General features: G+C 41.6%; 1 protein-coding gene across 9 annotated transcripts in view; it reads left to right on the forward strand.

Moving 5' to 3' along the window:
- Window positions 1–21204, forward strand: part of LOC144692276 (MAP kinase-interacting serine/threonine-protein kinase 1-like) — an 86730-nt gene that overhangs the window by 49719 nt on the left and 15807 nt on the right. For all 9 annotated transcript variants that reach the window (XM_078560900.1, XM_078560905.1, XM_078560903.1 and 6 more), the window contains 4 exons: window positions 4264–4343; window positions 5911–5984; window positions 15080–15184; window positions 19646–19701. In XM_078560900.1, the coding sequence (XP_078417026.1) occupies window positions 4264–4343; window positions 5911–5984; window positions 15080–15184; window positions 19646–19701 (315 nt within the window). The remainder of the gene's footprint in view (window positions 1–4263; window positions 4344–5910; window positions 5985–15079; window positions 15185–19645; window positions 19702–21204) is intronic.

Below are 21204 nucleotides of genomic sequence, written 5' to 3' on the forward strand. Positions count from 1 at the left end.
ATATTTAAAGAAGCTCTTGCTGTCCGTTTTTATATTACTTGCTAGTTTACCCTCAAAGTTTATTTTTTCCCTCTTTATTTTTTTTTGGTCATCTTCTGTTGGTTTTTAAAACTTTCCCAAGCCTCTGGCTTACCACTAATCTTTGCCACATTGTATGTTCTTTCTTTCAATTTGATACTATCCTTAACTTCCTTGGTTAACCGTGGTTTGTTTATCCTGTTCCTAGAATCCTTCTTCCTCACTGGGATATATCTTTGTTATGAGTCATGAACTATTTTCTTAAAATTCTATATTTGTTTATCAACCATCTTTGCTGCTAAACTCCTTTCCCAGTCAGCGCCAGCGAACTCTTCCCTCATTCCTTTGTAATTACCCTTATTTAAGTTTAGCATAGTTGTTTCCAACCCAAGTTTCTTACTCTCAAACTGAATGCTAAATTCTACCATGTTATGGTCACTGTTTCCTAGGGGATCTTTTACTTTGAGATCATTAATTAAACCTGCCTCATTACACATTACCAGATCCAAAACAGCCTGATCCCTGGTTGGATCCACAAAATATTGTTCTGGGAAACTGTCCCAAATACACTCTATGAATTCTTGCTCATGGCTACCTCTGCCAATTTGATTTCCCCAATCTACATGAAGATTAAAATTACCCATTATTAATGTACTGCCTTTTTTACATGCCCTCATTATCTCCTGATTTATTCTCTGTCATACAGTATCAGTACTGTTAGGGGGCCTATAGACTGCCCCCACTAGTGTCGCCTTCCTCTTGTTATTTCTTACCTCCAGCCATATGGATTCTACATCTTCTGATCCAAGATCGTTTCTTGCTATCGTACTTATTCCACCTCGTACTAACAAAGCTACCCCACCGCCCTTTCCTCCCTCCTTGTCCTTTCGAAAAGTTACATGCCCCTGAATATTTAGTTCCCAGCTTTGATCTTCTTGTAACCATGTCTCCATAATGGCTATAAGATCATACCCATTAAGTTCTATTTGTGCTGTAAATTCATTTATTTTGCTCCAAATACTACGTGCATTTAAGTAAAGAACCATTAATTTTGTCTTTTTTATCCTTTTTCCCCCTGTTTGCTGCTTTTTTTTTAATGTTTGTACTCTCTGTCCCTTCCTGTCACACTCTATATATCGATACCTAAATAGCTGCCCTGCAATGCTGCCATATCCTTTTGCTTTGTAAGCCTATGTATCCACCCTCCAGACCACCGCCCATCCCCACCTCTACATCCCTAGTTATTCGATTTGCCAGGATACTGATCCTAGCACTGTTCAAATGAAGCCTGTCCCACTGGAACAGCTCCCTTCTACCCCAGTACTGGCCCAGTGTCACATGAACTGAAACCCATTCCACCACACCAAGCTTTGAGCCACACATTTAACTCCTTGACTTTATTTACCCTATGCCAGTTTGCCCGTGGCTCAGGTAGTAATCATGAGATTATCACCTTGGAGGTTCTGCTTTTTAATTTAGCTCCTAATTGTTCAAAGTTCTTTCAGCAGAACCTCCTTTCTAGTCCTATCAATGTCATTGGTACCAATGTGCATGACAACAACTGGATCCCTCCCCTCCCACTCCAAGTTCCTTTCCAGCCCTGAGGAGATGTTCTTAACCTTTGCACGGGGCAGGCATCACAGCCTTTGGGACTCACGCGTATGGCTGCTGAGAACAGTGTTCATCCCCCTAATTATACTGTCCCCTACCACTACTACGTTCCCATTTCCTCCCCCCACTTGAATGCTTCCCTGTACCATGGTGCCGTGGTCAGTTCGCTCATCCTCCTTGCAGTGCCCGCTCTTGTCCACACAGCTTTCAAGAACCTCTTAACTGTTTGACAGTTACAGGGGCCGAGGCTCCTCGAATGCTGTCCCCTGGGTCCCTATACCTGCCTCACCTGCAGTCACACCCTGCTTCCCTGATCACAGACCAAATTTGAATTATCTAATATGAGGGGTGTGACTGTCTCCTGGAGCAAAGTGTCCAGGTAACTTTCCCCTTCCTGATGTGGCACAGTGTCTGCAGATCTGACTCCTCCAGCTACTCAACTCGGATCCAAAGTTCCTCGAGCTGCAAACACTTATTACAGATGTGTTCGCTCTGGATCACTTTAGCGTCCAGCAGCTTCCGCATGCTGCAGCAACAACACATCACCCGTCCTGCCATCACTACTGTATTTCATTTAATCTATTAATTAATTACTCTAGTATCCCTGCTCTTTACTCTTTAAGAATTCCCTGCTCTTTGCACTTTACTGTTAATTAATTTTTTTTTACACAACTTAAACTATTTTTAAGAAAAAGAGAGAAAAAAAGACTAGAGATCTAAACACAAACTAAAGACCTTACTTTTACTGTAAAGACTATAAATACTCACCATTCAGCTGCTTTCCCTGCACTCGCGTCACGTTATAGCTCGTGATGTCACTCTGCTGCTGGTCTCACTGCAGATAGGCCTCTTGCTCCACTCCTTTTATCCTCTGCTGCTCACCTCTCGCTCAAAATATACTATTTTGAACCCAACAACTGCACGCACTCAGTCCTGATATGGTCCTGAAAGATATGGCGAGACAGTATAAAATAAAGGGAGAGCCTCTAAAGGAGGTGCAGGAACAGAGGGAACTCGGTATATACATACATAGGTCACTGAAGATGGTAGGGCATGCTGAGAGGGCAGTTAATAAAGCATATCATATCTTAGGCTTTATTAATAGGAGCATTGAACGCAAGAGTAATGAGGTCATGTTGAACTTGTATAAGACACTAGTTAGGCCTCATCTGGAATACTGCGTCCAGTTCTGGGAGCCATATTTGAGGATGTGAAGGCATTGGAGAAAGTACAGAGGAGATTCACCAAAATGATTCCCAGGATGAAGAACTATAGCTATGAGGGTAGATTATAGAGGTTGGTGCTGTTTTCCTTGGTGAAAAGAGGGCTGAGAGGAGACTTGATAGATTCAAGATCCTGAGGGGTATGGACAGGGTAAATAGTGAGAAGCTGTTCCTACTCAAGAGAGCATCAAGAACTAGAGGACAGAGATTCAAAATAGTTGGCAAAAGGAGTGAATGTAATGTGAGGAAAAAATTTTTACCCAGAGGGTGGCTGGAGTCTGGAACAAACCTGGAAAGGTTGGTGGAGGCAGATTTGATCGGGATATTCAAAAGGGAATTGAATTGCTACCTGAAAAGAGAGGATGTGTGAGGTTACGGGGATAAGTCAGGGGAGTGGGACGAGGCTCTTTCAGAGAGCCAGTGCAGACTCGATGGGCCAAATGGCCGCCTTCTGCACTGAAGGATATTGTGGAGTTGAAGAATGACTTGCCTTTGCGGAGCAGATGAGATCATTCACCTTCACCCTGCACTGGATGGTATTTTGGGAGCAGCTGCCAGCCGCACTGACCTGCTCCGCAGCGGCCTCACAGGCTGGAGAGGTGAGGCTGCTGCCCTTCCTGCAGCCATCCCTGGGATAGAGCACTTGCCTGGGCACCTGTACCCCTCTGATCAAGGTCCTGGTGGGTGAAGTGGGGTGTTTCCTCCTCCTTGAGGCTCTCGACCTCCACTTTCAGGCTGAAAGACATCTCTGGTGTGCTGGAGAGAGCGAGATCATGTGTTGGACTGGCCTTTAAATATGGCGCCCAGACCTTCAAACCCGCCAACTGGCCCAGGTGGATGAATCAGCTCCCGACCCGCCAGGTGATTCGGACCGATATGTGTCTTTCCATCATTAATGACCCTCCATGTGCGGAATCGGGCGCAAGTTCCCACCATTCCAGCCGGCAGGGTGGGCGCTGCTGAAACCGCCTGCCCACCACACTTAGTCTCATTAATGGAAAATTCCACCCTGGTGTTTGATATTATTATAGTATAATAAAGGAGGTAGATTATGTCAAACTGTGGAAAATTGTCATGAGTTAAGTATGCATTATTCCCCAGGTTCATCCTGAGACTTGTGTTCCTCTTCAGTTAAGCAGAGAAAACACAGGCCTACTTAAAAACACAAAACAGTATTGTGTTTAGCTAGTGTGATTTTCTGAATAAAGACTGTGGTAAATAAGACACTGACCTGATACTGTCGATGCCTGGGCAATAACGTATTCACTAAGACTTTTAATTAACTCTCGATATGTGATTACTGTGACTCTTGGGTCTTCCAAAATCAAGTGCAGAATAAGAACATTTTTGTTTTGTTTATTTTATCATGATCAGAACAGTAATTGAAAACACTTTGTGTTCCCCACTGCAGGTTATTGAGAAGAAAACAGATCTGAGCCGAAGTAGGGTATTCCGTGAAGTTGAGACTTTATATCAGTGTCAGGGAAACCAGTAAGTTTCAAATCCTGAAATATGGGAGCAAAGAGCAGCGATATCTTATGGAACTGCTGCACTACTATACCTGACAAACATTACTACAATCTTAAGTAATATTAGCAATGCCATTTTATTATTGATATTTCTATCTTTCCTTTTCTGGTTCAGTCTTCTTTTCTAGGTAACTTATTTTCTTGCTCTCCTATTCTCTGTCCCTCACCATCCTCTCTTCTGTTTATTTATTTGCAAGGTAGGAAGAAACAGGCCTGATGGGACCAGGCCAAACCATTAACCAGGGTGAAGGCCAGAGCTGGTACATCAGTGGGAGGGTTTAAGCTGGAATCAAGATGACCGTTGCCCAGGGTCATTGCTGCAGTGGGATTGTGGCTGTAGGAAAAATTTATAAAGTTTCTATTGGGACAGGACGAGAAGATCAATTATGCATAACTGCGCTGAGAGGCGGAGATTACTGTGATTGGTTGCAGTTTGAGTTGGTCAGAAGGAACCTAGATAAGCACCTCCCCAGTACCAACTTCAGATTCAAATTCAGCTTCTGTATTTTTCTAACCCTCACCATATTGCAGATTTGCATTTCAAAATGGCAGTTTAGGAGAAATCACAAAGACCTTCAACCCTGCAACTTCTGTGGTGCTATCCTGCATGTTTTCAGTAACGCTATACTTCTTCCCTTGTTGCTGTGATGACATTTTTCAGTGTTTGATCATGTCACACACCATCCTATTCTTGCTGTCCTCTACATTTTAAAGGGTATATAATTAATTTTCCATTTTACCTTACTCAATATGAAATGCTATTTACATTTGTCTTCAGTAAGGTATAGAGGGAATATACCAAATTTCTGAAAGTCATAATCTATAATATTCACAAGATTTTATCGAGCCAAACCAGACGAACATGAACATCGCATTAATTCCTACTAGAAATGTGTGGCCATGTTCACATGGGTTTGCAGCAGCAGCAACAGGACTTGAGCAGGTACCCACAATGGCATTGAGGGGAGGAGAAGACAGGAAAGATCTCGTATGGTTTTATTTGTGAATGTGGGCTGGCCCTTCAAAATGACCAATGTTTTCATAAAACCGCCAGTTTGCATATCTGATTGCAACGTTTACTAATTTGTGAGCAGTAAATAGACATAAGTGTTGTTGGAATCTAATTGTGCTTCTAAGCTTTAACCCAAGTCCCAGAAAAATCAATTTTAGATAAACCTGCGTTGTAACTTTTGTAATAGAGGCATTTATGGTGGAAGTTTGAAATTGGCAAATGATTTGTAGCTAATGGGTTAGACAAATGAATATAAGCTGCTATTTTGAGACTGTCAAAACCTCTTATACAGATGACACAAAAATGAAACGTGTGGGGGAAAAAGCCAGTTATATTTTCAAATATTATCATGGAAACTCACTGGAGAAATATGTACTGTGTAAAAAAAGGAAATCAATATATGATCAAATGTTTTCATTTGTTTCCTATTCAATTTGGACAGGAAACTTTTTTTCCTTGGTTTTATTATTTTTACTAAGGGCTCCTGGGATTTGAATTTATTTATCTCTTTTTGTAGGAACATTTTAGAACTGATTGAATTTTTTGAGGATGAAGCACAGTTTTACCTTGTGTTTGAAAAAATGCGTGGAGGTAGGTCAAATCTATTACTTCTGCAACAAATAGTGTGCAGCAAAATGTTGTTGCTTTTTGCTTGGCTAAAAGCGTTTGAGTTAATGCATTATTGCATAGTAGGGTAAGATGAGGCTTTGTGGCCTTTATTTCTCTCCCTCCCCATACACCCAGTAGCTTCCATTTGTGAACTCCTTTGGAAGGAAAGTTAAACACAGGCCAGGGTCTTTAGGTCGGGGGGGTGGGGCCCGTTCGCCAACGCGTAAAATGACATGGGATGACGTCGGGTGGAACTCCTGACATCACCCCGTGTCATTTCAATTTTCAGGTCGGCAGGGGCGCAGCCAAGTCAGCTGTGCACCCTCCGACCTGTCAGTGGCCTATTGAGGCCATTTTTAAAAGTAATTGACATCAACCTTAAGGTTGGCGGGCAGGCCGGGAGCCCTGGCAGGCTTCAGAGAAAGTATAGAACCTCATCCACGGCCGGGATGAGGTTCCATGAGGCTTTTTAAAAATTTAATAAATGTTTAATTTAAAGTGATAGGCATGTCCCAACTCATGTGACAGTGTCACATGAGGGGACATGTCAGGGAAATTTTGTTTGTGCACCTTTTACAATTTTTACATTTGGCACCGATCTCCCTGAGGCAGTACTTAGCGTCAGGGAGATGAGTGCGCTCTTTCGCGCGCATTCCCGGCTAAGGGAATCCCACCCCCCCCCCCCCCCCCCCACCCCCCCGCCCCTGCACAGGGAGCGCATAGCACTTCCTGGCAGACGTCACGCTGGGCAGGCCTTAATTGGCCCACCCACGTAAAATGGCAACGCACCTCCAATTGGGGGCGCTGATTGGAGGCGCGCCTGCCTGCGTCCACCCCTGCACCCCCCAAACGGGGGAAAATTTTTTCCCATAGAGTTAGAGGTGGGGTGAGGAGAAAAGGAATGAGCAAATTATTCTCTCTTTATCCCATCTGCCTGTTCAGGTGGATAATGAATGTCACAGTGCACTAATTAAAGCCAAGCAGGGAGTTTTCTTGGTGTTCTGACCAATATTCTTCCATTGATCAACATTACAATGACCTCATCTTTCACCTTAGTGGGCTTCATAAACTTTTTCTACATGCAGAATTTTCTGAATTGCAGGCACGGCACTTTGCAAAACTCTCCACATACAATGAACTACCTTAGAGTGTTAAATAAATTAAAATCTTAAATCCATCCATCCACCGTTCCTTCCATCCTCTACCCTCCCCTTGGTCAGACCACCCTTCCGCCCTCCCATGCTTAATATTTGATACAAGAGCTTTGGAAACGTAGCAGCTGGTTTTGTTTTCATTACTGATTAATGCTTGGATGGGGAAGAGGAGGATATGAATAAATGGTGAGTAGGGCTGAAAGATCATTTGACTCCTCAGGCTCGTCCTTCCATAAAATGTATGGCCTCTGCTCCCTGTCCTTCACAGCCTCTTATGGTTGAATAATTCCAGAGATTTTGCCTCCACCAGCTTATCTGAAACACCAAAAGCAGTATTTATCATTTTGTTAGGAGAATTAATGACTGAAATCAGTTCCAAAGGTTTATTTTTGACCAGGCACCTTTTATCTCCATATCCTGCAGCATGCTTTAGTTGAACTATGGTCTGAGTTAACTTTTTTTTTCTATTCCACTTAATCTTGTAAACAAGGCATGTTTACATATAGGTTATGTCACTAGTATTCTAGAGGTCAGGACTAATGATCTGGAGATGAGTGCCCAAATCTTACCATAGAAGCTGGGAAATTTAAATTTGGCTAATGGAATAAATCTGGAATAAAGAGCTGGCCTCAGTAATGGTGCCTGTGGAGCTACAGGTCTTTGTGAAAACCCATCTGGTTCACTAATGTCCTTTAGGAAAGGAAATCTGCTGGCTTTATCCAGCCTGGCCTATGTGACTTTAGATCCACAGCTAATGTAGTTGACTTTTAACTACCCTCTGAAATGACCTCACAAGCCACTCAGTTGCATCAAACCACTAGGAAAAACAATATGAATAAAACCGGATGGACCAACCGGCATCACCCCTTTATGGTGGATCATCCACCATAAAGGCACAACCAGCCCAGTCAACCCTGCAGAGCTCTCCTCCCTAACATTGGGGACCTGTACCAAAATTGGGAGAGCTGCCCCACAGATAGTTAAGCAATAGCCTGACATAGTCATGCCCACAGAATCATTCCTTTCAGGCAATGTTCCAGACTCCTTCATCACCGTCCCTGGGTGTGTTGTAGTCCAGCAGAGTTGGCGGCACAATGGTATACATTTTTTGGGGTGAGGTAGGGGGGTGGCGGGGGGAAAGATTGTCCCTGGGATTCCTTAACATTGATTCTGGACCCCATGAAGCCTCATGACATCAGGTCAAATTGAGGCAAGGAAACCTTTGGTGACCTATCGCCCTCCCTCAGACGATGAATCAATATGCTACTTTTTGAGTACCACTTATTAGTACTGAGAGTGGCAAGGGCACAGCATGTACTCTGGCTGAGACTTCAGTGTCTGTCAATCAGTGGCTTGGTAGCATCACTACCGACCAAGCTGGGCAAGTCCTGAGGACATATATGCAAGACTGGGCCTATTGCAGGTGGTGAGAGAATCAACAAGAGAGAAAAACCTATTTGACCTCATCCACACCAGTCAACCTATTGCAGATGCTTCTGTCCATGACAGTATTGGTAGGAGAGACCCTCCATTATTACGTGTAGCTCTACTATTGTACTAAATGGAATAGATTCAGAACAGATGTAGCAGCTCAATACTAAACATTCATGAGGCGCTGTGGGCCATGAGCAGTATCATATGTCACAACATTGTGTAACCTCAGGGCCTACCATGCTACTTCCTCTACCATTACCGAAAACCCAGGGGATCAACCTTGGCTCAATGAGAGTGCAGAAAAACATGCCTGGAACAGCCTCAGGCACATCTAAAAATGAGGTGCAACCAGGAGAAGCTACAATACAGAAGTACATGATGCAGCCTGCTATACACAGAGCTAAGAGATCCCATAACCAGTGGATTGGTTCAAAGCTCTGCTATCCTACCACATCCAATCGTGAATGATGGTGGATAATTAAACAACTAATGGGAGGAGGCACCATGACCATCCCCTTCCTAAATGATGCTGGGGCCCAGAATATGAGTACAAAAGAGAAGGCTGAAATGATTGCATCCACCTCAGCCAGAAGTGCCAAGTGGATACTCCATCTCTGCCTGCTCCTGAGGTCCACATCAACACAGAAGCCAGTCTTCAGCCAATTTGATTTGGCCTGATTCCATGTGATATCAGAAAACAGCTGAATGCAATGGATACAGCAAAGGCAAAGGGCCGTAACAACATCTCGGCAGTGGTACTGAAGATTTGTGCTTCAGAACTAGCCAGCCTCCTAGCCAAGCTATTCCAGTAGAATTACTACACTGGCATCTACCCAACAAAATCGAAAATTGCCCATTTATGTCCTGTTCACAAAAAAACAGGTTGGAGAAGCTGGGGTTGTTCTCCTTGGAGTAAAGGAGATTGAGGAGAGATTTGATAGAGGTGTAAAAGATTATGACAGGTTTAGATAAGGTAGATGAAGAAAAGTTGTTCTCATTTGCTGATGGTACAAGAATTAGGGGATACAGATTTAAATGTTTGAACAATTTCATTTCGTAGAAAGGAGAAGACTGAGGGGTGACCTGATAGAAGTCATTAAGATTATGAAAGGGTTTGATGGGGTAGAAGTAGAGAAGATATTTCCATAGATGGGCAAGTCCAGAATTAGGGGCCATTAATTTAAGATAGTCACTCATAAATCCAGTAGAGAATTTAGGATAAACTACTTTACCCAGGGAGTGGTTAGAATTTGGAACTCTCTCATAAGGTGCAGTTGAAGCGTCTAGCATAGATGTGTTTAACGGAAACTAGATAAGCACATGAGGGAGAAAGGAATAGAAGGTTATGTTGATGGGGTGAGATGAAGAAGCTTATGTGAAGCAAAAGCACTGGCAAGGACCTATTGCGCCAAATGGCCCATTTAAATACTTGGTAAAAAACCTCAACACATTTGTTTTCATGTATGTGCAATACTGCTTTTAGGAATCTGTGTAATTTTGCTCTTGTAAGTTTCTGTCTCCCGCTTTGAGAGTTTCAATAACTAAAGTGTAAGTGGTGATAATAACATTATGAATTATGAATTTTTTTGCTTGATGTTGAATGTGCAGATAAGCTCCTAGTTCAAAAGTTAACCAAATGCAATACTTAATCCACATAAAATCTAAACCATACATATGGGAAATAATGAGATCACCAACTTATTTCTGTATAATTTCAGGCTTTAGATGATTAACTGCTCAGCTTTGCTATCATGGTTTATGACATCATTCAAGTCCTCAAGTAGAATAGTGCTTAATGGATAGTGCTTTGTTACACTGTGCATAACAGATTCATTGGTCCCTTATCTGAGCCGTAGATTTTGTAATTATTATAATTTCTTACAGCCTCAAGTGATATCTTGCAGTGGCAGTTACAATCTGTCCCTGTGTACATCATGTACACTATTGTGGTATTAGAATATATGATTGGAAAACAACATCTATATGCTAATGTCACAGACTAAATGAGGTTATCATTAGACATTAGACACACATTACCAGTTCAACAAGCAAAATGTAATAAAAGATTTGATGCCATGCCCAATGATTGAATCATCGTTGAAAAAGAACAATTGGGACAACTAGTAGCAGTTGATGGGTACCACCTCCACAAATTGTTTTCCTGAATCTTGTATTATTTGTGACTAATCCTGTTGTAAATTATTTAGCTTAAGTGGCTGGAAGAAGAGGCTGCATTTATCCTCTCTGTGTTAAAATACAAATTTTATTACTGTGCTGCATTTTCTCCTTGTTTTAATGGTTTAGGAACAATAGACCATTTCCATATTTGAGAACTATAATCATATAAACCCAGTACCATTGTTTTGTTTCCCTTGTCAACAAATAATAAAGTTGTATACAATTTCTATTACCCAACACATTAGCAGCACAGTGAGGACTCATGTCACTTGTATTCCTTACGGTTAAAGATTAATCATACTGATGAGGAAAATTATACTAGGCATATAGTGTAATCAGGTGAGACAAAGTGTAGATTGATGTTTTAAATGACAATTCCACGCTAAACACTTTATGCAGTTAAATAAAGTTCCTGTCTAACAAAAGCAGCCAAATCCTGCTAAAATTCCTGGCTGCTTTGCCAAGGTTTTACTTTAATTGAGATTATTTCAGGATCAAGGTTTCTATAAATTTGAGATTACAGCAGGATGTGACTGGTGGTGTCTCGGTAGGATCTGTGTTGGGGCCTCAGCTATTTTCCATATTTGTTGACTTAGATGATGCATAGAAAGTTATAAATCCAAATTTGCCTGTGACACAAAGATAGGCAGCACTCTAAGCAGCGTAGATGGAAACTTAAAATTGTAAAGTGATATTGATGGATTAAGTGAAAAGGCAAAACTGTGGAAATTGAATTTCATTGTAGGCAAATGTGAGGGAGTGAACAGGGCACATTCTAAATGGTGAAGAGCTAGAAACAGGTGCAAAGAGACTTGGGAGTCCAAGTACATAATCATTAAAATGTTATGAACAGGTACAGAAAATAATCAAAAAGGCTAACAGATTACCAACCTTTAGATCTAGAGGACTTGATTACAAAGGAGTAGATGTCATTCTTCGGCTATACAAAGCCCGTTAGACCACACCTGGAGTGCTGTGAGCAGTGCTGAGCACCATATTTTAGAATATATTGGCCTTGAAGAGAGTTCAACGTAAATTTACCAAAATGTTACCTGGACTCCAAGGGTTAAATTGTGAGGAGAGATTACACAAACTAGAGTTGTATTCACTGGAATTTAGAAGGTTAGAGGGTGATTTGATCAAAGTTTTCATGATATTAAGGAGAACAGATAGGGTAGATGGAGAGAAACTATTTCCACATGTTGGGGAGTCTAAGACCACAGGACATAGTCTTCAAAATTAGAGCTAGATATTTCAGGAGTGAAATTAGGAACCACTTCTACGCACAGAGGGTGGTAGAAGTCTGTAAATGGAAATTGATGTTTGATCAATTGTTAATTTTAAATCTGAGATTGATATATTCTTGTTAACCAAAGATATTAAGGATATGGTGCAAAGGTGGGTATGTGGAGTCAGGTCGAAGATCCGTTTTGATTTCATTGAATAGCGGAATGTGCTAAAATCATAGAATGGTTATAGTACTGAAGGATGCTATTCAGCCTGCTGTGTCCATGCCGGCTTTCTGCAAGGACAACTCAGTTAATCCTGTCTCCTGCCTTTTTCTCCATGGCCCTGCAATTTTTTTCTCTTCAGATAATTATCAAGTTCCCTTTTGAAAGCCATGATTGAATCTGCCATCAGCTGTGGCTCAGTTCATAGCACCCTCGCCTTTGAATCAGAGGGTTGTGGGTTCATGTCCCACTCCCGGAAACCAAGAACTGTGATTGCACTCAAAAGAGTTGCAATCTGTGACTGTTGATAACTCGAAAAGAGTATCACATGTTCAGCAGAGCATTCCAAATCCTAACCACTTACTGCACAAAACAGTTTTTTCTTATGTCACCTTTGGTTCAATCATCTTAAATTGGTGTCCTCTGGTTCTCGAACCTTCTGCCAATGAGTACAGGGTTTCTTTATCTACTCTGTCCAGACCCTTCATGATTTTGAACACCTGTATTTAATCTTCTCTCAGCCTTCTCTAAGAAGAACAGTTCCAGCTTCTTCAATCTATCCCAGGAACCATTCTTGGAAACCTTCTAAGCATCATCTCTAATGCCTTCAAGTTCTTCCTAAGGTGTTGTGCCAGAATTGGGCACAATACTCCAAGTGAGGCCAAACCAATGCTTTATAAAGGTTTACCATAACTTCCTTGCTTTTGTACTCTATGCCTCTATTTATAAAGCCTAGAATTGTGTAGGCCTATTAACCGTTTTCTCAACCTGTCCTGCCACCTTCAATGATCTGTGCGCACAAACCCCCAGGTCTCTCTGCTGCCCCCTAATTGTATCCTTTATTTTATATTGCCTTTCCTCATTCTTCCTCCCATAATGTATCATTTCACATTTCTCTGCACTAAATATCATCTGCTACACATCTGACTATTCCACAAGCCATTCTGTGTCCTCTTGAAAACTGACTATCGTCTGCTCTATCCTCCTATTCTATACACACTAGTGCATGGCACCAGGAGTAATATGGGGATTAGTACCTTTTGAGGTTCAGCATCTTAGTTATTTTGCTAGTTCTTTAAAATCTGCTTGCAGGATTTCACCCTTCTTTCTACCTATGTTGTTGGTACCGATATGGACCACTACCACTGACTGTTCATCCTCCCGCTTCAGAGTGCTCTGCAGTTACTCAGTGACATCCTTGGTCTGGGCACCAAGGAAGCGACGTACCATCTTGTATTCACGTCTGGAGCAGCAGAAACACCTGCCTGCTCCCTAACTATGTAATCCTCTATCACTATTGCTTTCCCAATCTTGCTCCAGCCCTCCTGTACAATTGAGCCTGAAATGGTGCCATGGACTTGGCTCAGGCTGCACTCCCCAGAGGATCCAGGGAAGTTCAGAACTGAATACTGGTTGGACAGCAAGATACACTCAGGACACCTGCACTAATTGCCTGCTCTTCCTTGAGGTCACTCATTCGCTCTTTGCCTGCACATCCTAAAGCTGCGGGCTGACCACATCCAGGAATGTGCTATCCATGAAACTCTCAACCTCTTGGATAAACCGCCAGCTTCCACTCGAGCTCCAAAATCCAGAGTTCAAGCTCGTCCTGCTGACAACACTCCCTGCACATGTGGTTGTCCAAGCCACGAGAAGCATCCTGGAATGCACACTTGGAACAGGATGTGCATTCCACAGGACTGAGATGCCCTGCCAAAATTCTATTAATTAAACTATTAACCGAATTAACAGAAATAAACGTAAGACTTGACACTGGTATCACTTCATTTTATAGGGAGTTAACTTAAATGTTTTACTTAACTCTTATTACCCATGTACCTCAAATTTTAATTTACTGAAAAATTCAGAACCCTTTAGTGTTCTTAGCCATCCCTATTTAATTTTAACTTTATCCCTAGACTTGAGTAATTAGCTAAACACTATGATAAATTAACAAATTGGCTTTAGGTTTATGCTCGTTAATTGATTCTGTCTTACTTTATAGTTAATTTATTTAATTAAATAGAAGAATTAAAAGCTTACACTAAAGTGTACATGCACCTCTTGACGCCTTGTCCTATGACGTCACTTTGTGATATATCCCCGCCTCTCACTATTGCCCCTCTCCCATTGTGATTTGCTGCTTTGCCACTGCCAGTGTTTGCTGTGTTGACTTTTTTTTTTAGAGGCTCTTCTGTCCGCCATGCTTTACGGTTCTGCTGCCAGTTAAATGGCTTTCTCCTGTTCTTATGCTCTTAAAAATAGAAACATCAGAAAATCTTTATTGTGAAGCTGTTCAACTCCCTGGTCAGCAAGTGAATAAATACTGAAATATTTGTTTGGGACTGCAGTGGAAGCTGTGTCGATTTTTGTGCTACAAAGCTGGCTGCCATCTCCTTATACTGTGTTTGGGCCTGCTGCATGGCCCGGTTTGAGTATTGGTCACAAACTTTCCAATGATTTAAAATTTAACATCCCTTTGAGAATTTTGACTCTACTCTAACTATCGAAAAAAAAAAGTGATACAAAAACAGAAAGTGCTGGAAATACTCATCAGTCTGGCAGGATCTGTGGAGAAAGAAACAGTTAATGTTTTGAGTGGAATAAGACTCTTCTAATGAAAATATATTTATTTTCCAATTTACAAGCACTTGCAGCATTTTATGCAAGCATAGTTGAGATCAGCAGTTTGCCCTGTGGGGAATGCAGGCACAAACCATTTCTTTACTCTAATCCAACTCTTCTGATGTTTGGGTTAGAGCTGCACATGAAATTAAAAATCCTGACTGTACCCTGTATTGCTCTTTGAAGAATCCCATTCATGTAATGCAAGCATTTAAAAACAAGCTCTGCTTTCTAGGTTCCATCTTGACCCACATCCAGAGAAGAAAGTACTTTAATGAGAGAGAAGCAAGTATTGTTGTGAAAGACATTGCATCTGCCTTGAATTTTCTGCACACCAAAGGTAAGGAGAGTCAATGTCAAAAGAAATATCTGATATCAGAGTGATTTTGGCAGTTGGAGCAGGGCAGTGGAAACAGGTGGAGTCTGTACTTAGAGGTATCAATTGAAATGTGTAGTAGATGGTGGGAGACGGTGGAGAGGTGGTAACGTCACCGGGCTAGTAATCCAGAGACCCAGGTTAATGCTTTGGGGACATGGGTTTAAATCTAACCATGGCAGCTGGTGGAATAAAATTCAGTCAGTAACAAATCTGGAATGGAAAGCTAGTCACACAGTGATGGTGACCCAGAAATCTGGCATAGCAAACCGCTCAGTTCAAGAGCAATTACGGATGGGCAACAAATGTTGGCCTGACCAGTGATGCCTACATCCCATAAAGGAACAAAAAGAAAGACTTGGATCTGCAGGAACCGGTGTAGAAACTGCCAAGTAGCTATTATTGGTCAAAGTGAAATCCAAGAAAATAAAAATGATGCCATCTGGCAAGGGAATCAAGATGAGAATAACCTGAGTGGATCAAACAAATCAGCATATGTTATATTTGGCTCAGAGGTCACAAATCACATAGGAGACAAGAACTGGACTACTGTACAAGAAAGAAAGATAGAACCTGCATTTGGAAGGATAGAAATGTATCTTGTAGAAAGAATAGGTATTAGCTGGAAACTGTGATTGACAGATATAAACGCTGAGAAAGAAGGAAATAAAAATAAGCCTTTAGATGTGGCCAAATGAAAGATATTTGGTCAGGTGAACTGTAAAGGGAGTAAGGGTTGTTTTTTTAATAAAGGAAACTGAAGGAAGCCATAAAGCCAGGGAGAAAGCGAGACCAACATGTTGGGAGAAATGAAAGATTGAAGACCAAAAGGGGAATTGACTAAAGAATTTGAATAGGAATGCCAATGTGACAGACAGCGTGAGTAATACATGCTGGGCAACATTCCAGCAGGATTGTGCACCTGACAATCTAAACTCTGGTACGAGGACAACAAGTGAAGGCATTTGGACAGGTTGAAAATGAGATGTTCTAACAGATAAACAGATCAGAATTTCATTTTAGGAAATGGAGGGGGTTGAGGAATACAGTGAACAGTGGGTAGATAAGAGTTGATTTGTCAGAAAGTGACGAGGTTTTTGTCCTAACTGCCTGTTCCTAAGAACTTCTGTGTTTTAACATTTGTAAAATGAGTAAGTGCATGTGTCTAAAATGTATTTTTTGGCTTATGACAAAAATTCAATGATTGAATTGTGATTGCTTTCTTAACTTGAGACTGTTTGCTTTCTTAAAACACCCACCAACTGTTCTTCTACATAATACATCAGAGTTGGGTTTGGCAGCATTGTTTATTTGAGTGGTGGGTGGCAGCCCTGCAATTCAACCAGGTTGATGGAGCCAAAATAATACTACTTCATTTACTGAGTGTTGCAGGTGTATAGTATAACTTTTATGTATTCTAGCCCTACCGTTAAAGGCCGGCCATTATTTATTCCCCTCATACTCAGCTCTGAGGTCTGATTTTAACTTTGGGCAGAAGTGCAGGGGCTGAGGCAGGTGGCTAACCATCCCCCTTCCTTGTCCGCACACACGCACAGACACACGCATGCATGCACAAAATGTGAGGCCTAGGATATTTTACTTCAAGGCTTCATTTCAGTGATGCAAGGATGACATCTGCCCAGACTCCGCAGGAATGATGAGGCCAGTGGGCAGGAGCGAGTGGAAGCAGCCACTGTCGGTGACTCAAGGGAATGGTCTCTACAAGATTAACATAAGTTTGCACAGAAACTGCCAGAGGGGATGGTAGTCGGAAAAGGAACAGAGAAGTCTGAAAGTTCCCTTGTGGGACACGGAGGAGTGTTCCTATTCCCCCGACTCACAAGGAAACTTGTATTTCTTTTCTTTAAAATATGTTCTACTTTGTCCTCTTTTGGCCATGATCTTATCGATCACCAGGTTTCACTGACGGTTCCATAACTAGGTGTTATTGTAGTGATGGGCAGCTAAGATCACATTAGGATCCCAGTGACAGCATGCGATCCCAAAATTTAAATATTGATAAGACACCCTACCTGTGGCGGGCGGCCCAAACGCTGCCAGAAACTCGGCTGTTAAAATGATGACATTCGCAAACTGACCAGGAACGGTGTATTAAGCACCTGACCATATTGTAACAATCTGCCCATCTTGTTCTTGCTGTTTGGGCAGGGTTAATATCTGCTACATGGTTCTTGACGCATTCAGTGTGCTGTGAAATACCCCAAAAGTTTTGCTGTCTTTAACAAAATACAGAACACATGGGTAAGTCAGCGGTTCCCAAACCATAGGTCGCATCTGGATGAGCATACTGCTAAAGTGCTAATTTCACAGTTTGATTCATCTTTCCTCTAAACTTCTTTCTAAAATTTCTAGTTGCTAACTCTCACCTTGCCTGAGATTAAGTTTGCAGACTGCAACTGGGACACATTCATGACTCCTGCCGACCTGTCCCTGATGTCAAAGTGTGATCTCCCAGAGCTGCTGGAGGGGTTGCACCTAAACTTCCCCAAACTGCTGTCCGTTCAGATGAGTTTGTCTCCCAGTTTCTCCCTCTCATGTCTTTCCTTTCTAAGCCACCCTGATTTTTCAATTTGATAAATATTTTTTCCTACAAATCAGTTTTCTGGAAGTATCACATTGACTGAAAGGATCTTGTTGAGAACTGCTCCCGTTATTTTGTTATCCATATCAAAGTGGTAATGCTATTCCATTGTTCATGCATCGTCCCTTTAAAGAATGCATGTAATGATATCTTGACTTATAAATATAGCAGTTGCCTCTCACAACTCCCCATTTCCACACACCACCCTCCCCAAATCCCCCCTGGCTCTCACTCAGGTCACGCCAATTTTTAATGCATCAAAATGGAGTCCAAACTGGGAAGACTGGGGCTAAGTACCAAATATCCATGGGTTCAATTTAATTTTGCCTGGGGGAAGGAGGGAGAGAAATGAAAACATTGTTCCAATTTTCAAATAATTATGTCTTAAATATGGGTGAATATTGGGCAAATATCGTGGGCCAAATTTTGATAGCGCAGCGGATGTGGGAATGAAGATGAGTGGTCCTGGAATTTCCTGCTGCCACATGTCGAGGCGGCTTCCTGACTACATTCCGGCATGCTACGATTTTGGAAATGCTCCCCAGGAGTATAATCTGTAAGCGTTGGGGTAGTAGAGGGGGAGTGATGTTACAGGTAGCATGGCTAGGGGATTCAGATAGGTATGACAGAGAAGCTGACTCTGCAAGGCTATACCTGGAAATGGGGATTAGATACTCCGTCCTTGCCATGAAATATAGCACTGCAGAATTAGCTTTCTAGAAATATTAGTGCTTCAGGTTGCCGAGCCTATCTAGGCAGCTGATTCTGGCTTGTGTGCCCTCATTGAGAATCACCGCAGGCCTCATAGCTCTTGTGGGCACACCTTACCAGCAGCCATTAAGTGGCTGTTGTGGGTTGTGGGTTTGGAAGGTGCTGTCCAAGGAGCCTTGGTGAGTTCTTGCAGTGCATCTTGTAGATGGTACATACTGCTGCCACTGTACCAATCAAACGGGCTACTTTGTCCTGGATGGTTTCCAGCTCCTTGAGTGTTGTTGGAGCTGCACTCATCCAGGCAAGTGAGGAGTATTCCATCACACTCCTGACTTGTGCCTTGTAGACGGTGGACAGGCTTTGGGGAGTCAGGAGGTGAGTTACTCGCTGCAGGATTCCTAGCCTCTAAATGGGGTGGAACACTTTTAATCTTACAGTCTGGGTATCAGCCAAAAATCCAAGAAAGTTTGGAAGATTGTGACCAGCACAGTTTCCACCCTTATTTCCCCCCAGCAAGCTTGGATACGTTCCATCAGATTGGGTGACTTTTCCACTTTGAGAGCTGCCAACCTTCCTCTTTTTTTTTTTGTCCTATTCAATATCATTACTGCTTCCTGCTTTGCTACTACAATGACTGCATCTGGGTAGTGACTATGGCAGGGAGTTAGGAATGGTGCTCTATTCGAAATGAAAAATATAAAAGCAAAATAGGGCCAATGCTGGAAATTTGAAATAAAAACAGAATGCTGGAAATATTCAGTGCGTCAGACAGGAGAACTTCAGTTGTGATGAAGGGTCATTGACCTGAAGCATTAGCTCTGTCTCTCTGTTCAAAGATGCTTTCTGACCTGCTGAGTATTTTCAGCATTGTCTGTGCTTAAAAGTAGAAAATATTTATTTATTCTTGGAGGGATATTAAAATTGCTAAATTGAAAATAGTAAAATACAATTACTGCTGAGTTTGGCTGCAACACAGCAAATTGGGTACATCAAATTTGGATTATAAATAGATTTGGGAAATGGATTGCACGCAGTGCAAAATTTGGGGTGTTCTGACTGAGAGTTCTGGTGCCTGGTATTCTCTATGTAATTGATTTGTTGTTCTTGTTAAGGTATAGCACACAGAGATCTGAAGCCAGAGAATATCCTTTGTGAATTTGCAGAACAGGTAAATGTCGCATCATTTTACCCTGTACGACTTGAGTGCTTTTTAACAAAAGATTATGCTGCTGTGTCACTGAGAGGTTCTGGAAAGTCTAACTAACTGCTTCCATTCTCTAATGCTTTAATGGAGTGCTGCTCCCTGCTCATTTTAATAACTGAAATGAGCTGCCGATATGGTGAGCTCTTTCGGTCATTTAATAGGTTATTGTGTCTTTTATTTTAAACTTTCAGAATAGTTTCTTTTACAGACTTCAGACCATTTACTAACTTGACAGTAGTCAGAAGGAAAATGCTGAGATGGGCAACAGTGGGGATCGGAAATATGAGATGTAGGAGGCAAATTCAAAGGAATAGATTGCAAACTGGTGGCTTATGAGCCACTGCAGTGCCCAGTCATGATAGGTTAGACGCCGGCTTGCTAATTTGCTTTTCAATTTGTTTGACCTATGATTTCAAAATAAGCCAAAATGCTGTGTATCCAGGAGTATTAGGTTAAACTAAATGTCAGCATGTTTCTTGCCCGTTTTACCATGTTGTGCTGTAAAACCGATGGTTAGATTCAGCCAGACGGGATATCTGTATAGAACTGTGATATGATATCAAGATGGGACATATCACTGTACTCATCCCCTCACATCGATGTTATCATTTGGGTGAAACGTAGTGATGGAGGTTTGTATACTGAGCAATGCTCAATTGTCATTCTAAATAAAATGAGGTCGATTTTTTTTCCCAACTTGCTAGTGTTTTCATCATTGTTTAATTAAACTATGTTCAGAGATGTGTTTTAGTGATATGCCCAATGAAGTTGTCTCCTATTACACATTTCACTAGTTTGCTTTGAAGCCAGGTTTGTTCGCAGGTGGGTAGGGACATCTAGGTACATGTAGTTCAGTCACCTGCTTATTATATTGTGGCTGTGGTATTTTAAGTATCCTTAAAGCCACCTTTTATTAGTATTTTATTTCTCCTACAGGATATCCTAGAACACTGCTTTTCTAGTTTCAGTGGGTAACTACTGCCACTGTATTTGGTTTAACTTTCTCTAAGACCTTGTCCTACTTGCTGGAATAAATTGGTGACTTCCCTAATCTCAAAGGGTTACTCCTTTTGTTAAGTTTCAATTAACCCCTGCACCCAAGCATCGAATGTGTAATTATAGTGCAAGAGTGAAAAGAGAACAGGTTGAATTAATCACTGGAGGTTTTCCATTTTAACCATAATTTCTTCCATCTACTATGCAGGAGAAAGGTTTTTTGAAGAATCTTATCTCCTTGACTTAGTACAGTAAGCTGTGATAGCAACATGTTAGAAATTGAAGCTTACACTTAGTTAAAAATAGGGAGAAATCAATCAATTAGTAACCAAATAATTACTAAAATAAGTTTGTTGTTCTGGTGAATTAAGGACATAGTTAATCCTCGTTAAAGTGGTACTGCATTTGGTTACATATGCATTCAGTATCTTGTGTAGTAGGGTATTTACAGCTACACAATAGATGAATGCA

The sequence above is a fragment of the Cetorhinus maximus genome, chromosome 17 (genome assembly GCF_964194155.1).
Source record: "Cetorhinus maximus chromosome 17, sCetMax3.hap1.1, whole genome shotgun sequence".
Classification (NCBI taxonomy): Eukaryota; Metazoa; Chordata; class Chondrichthyes; order Lamniformes; family Cetorhinidae; genus Cetorhinus; species Cetorhinus maximus.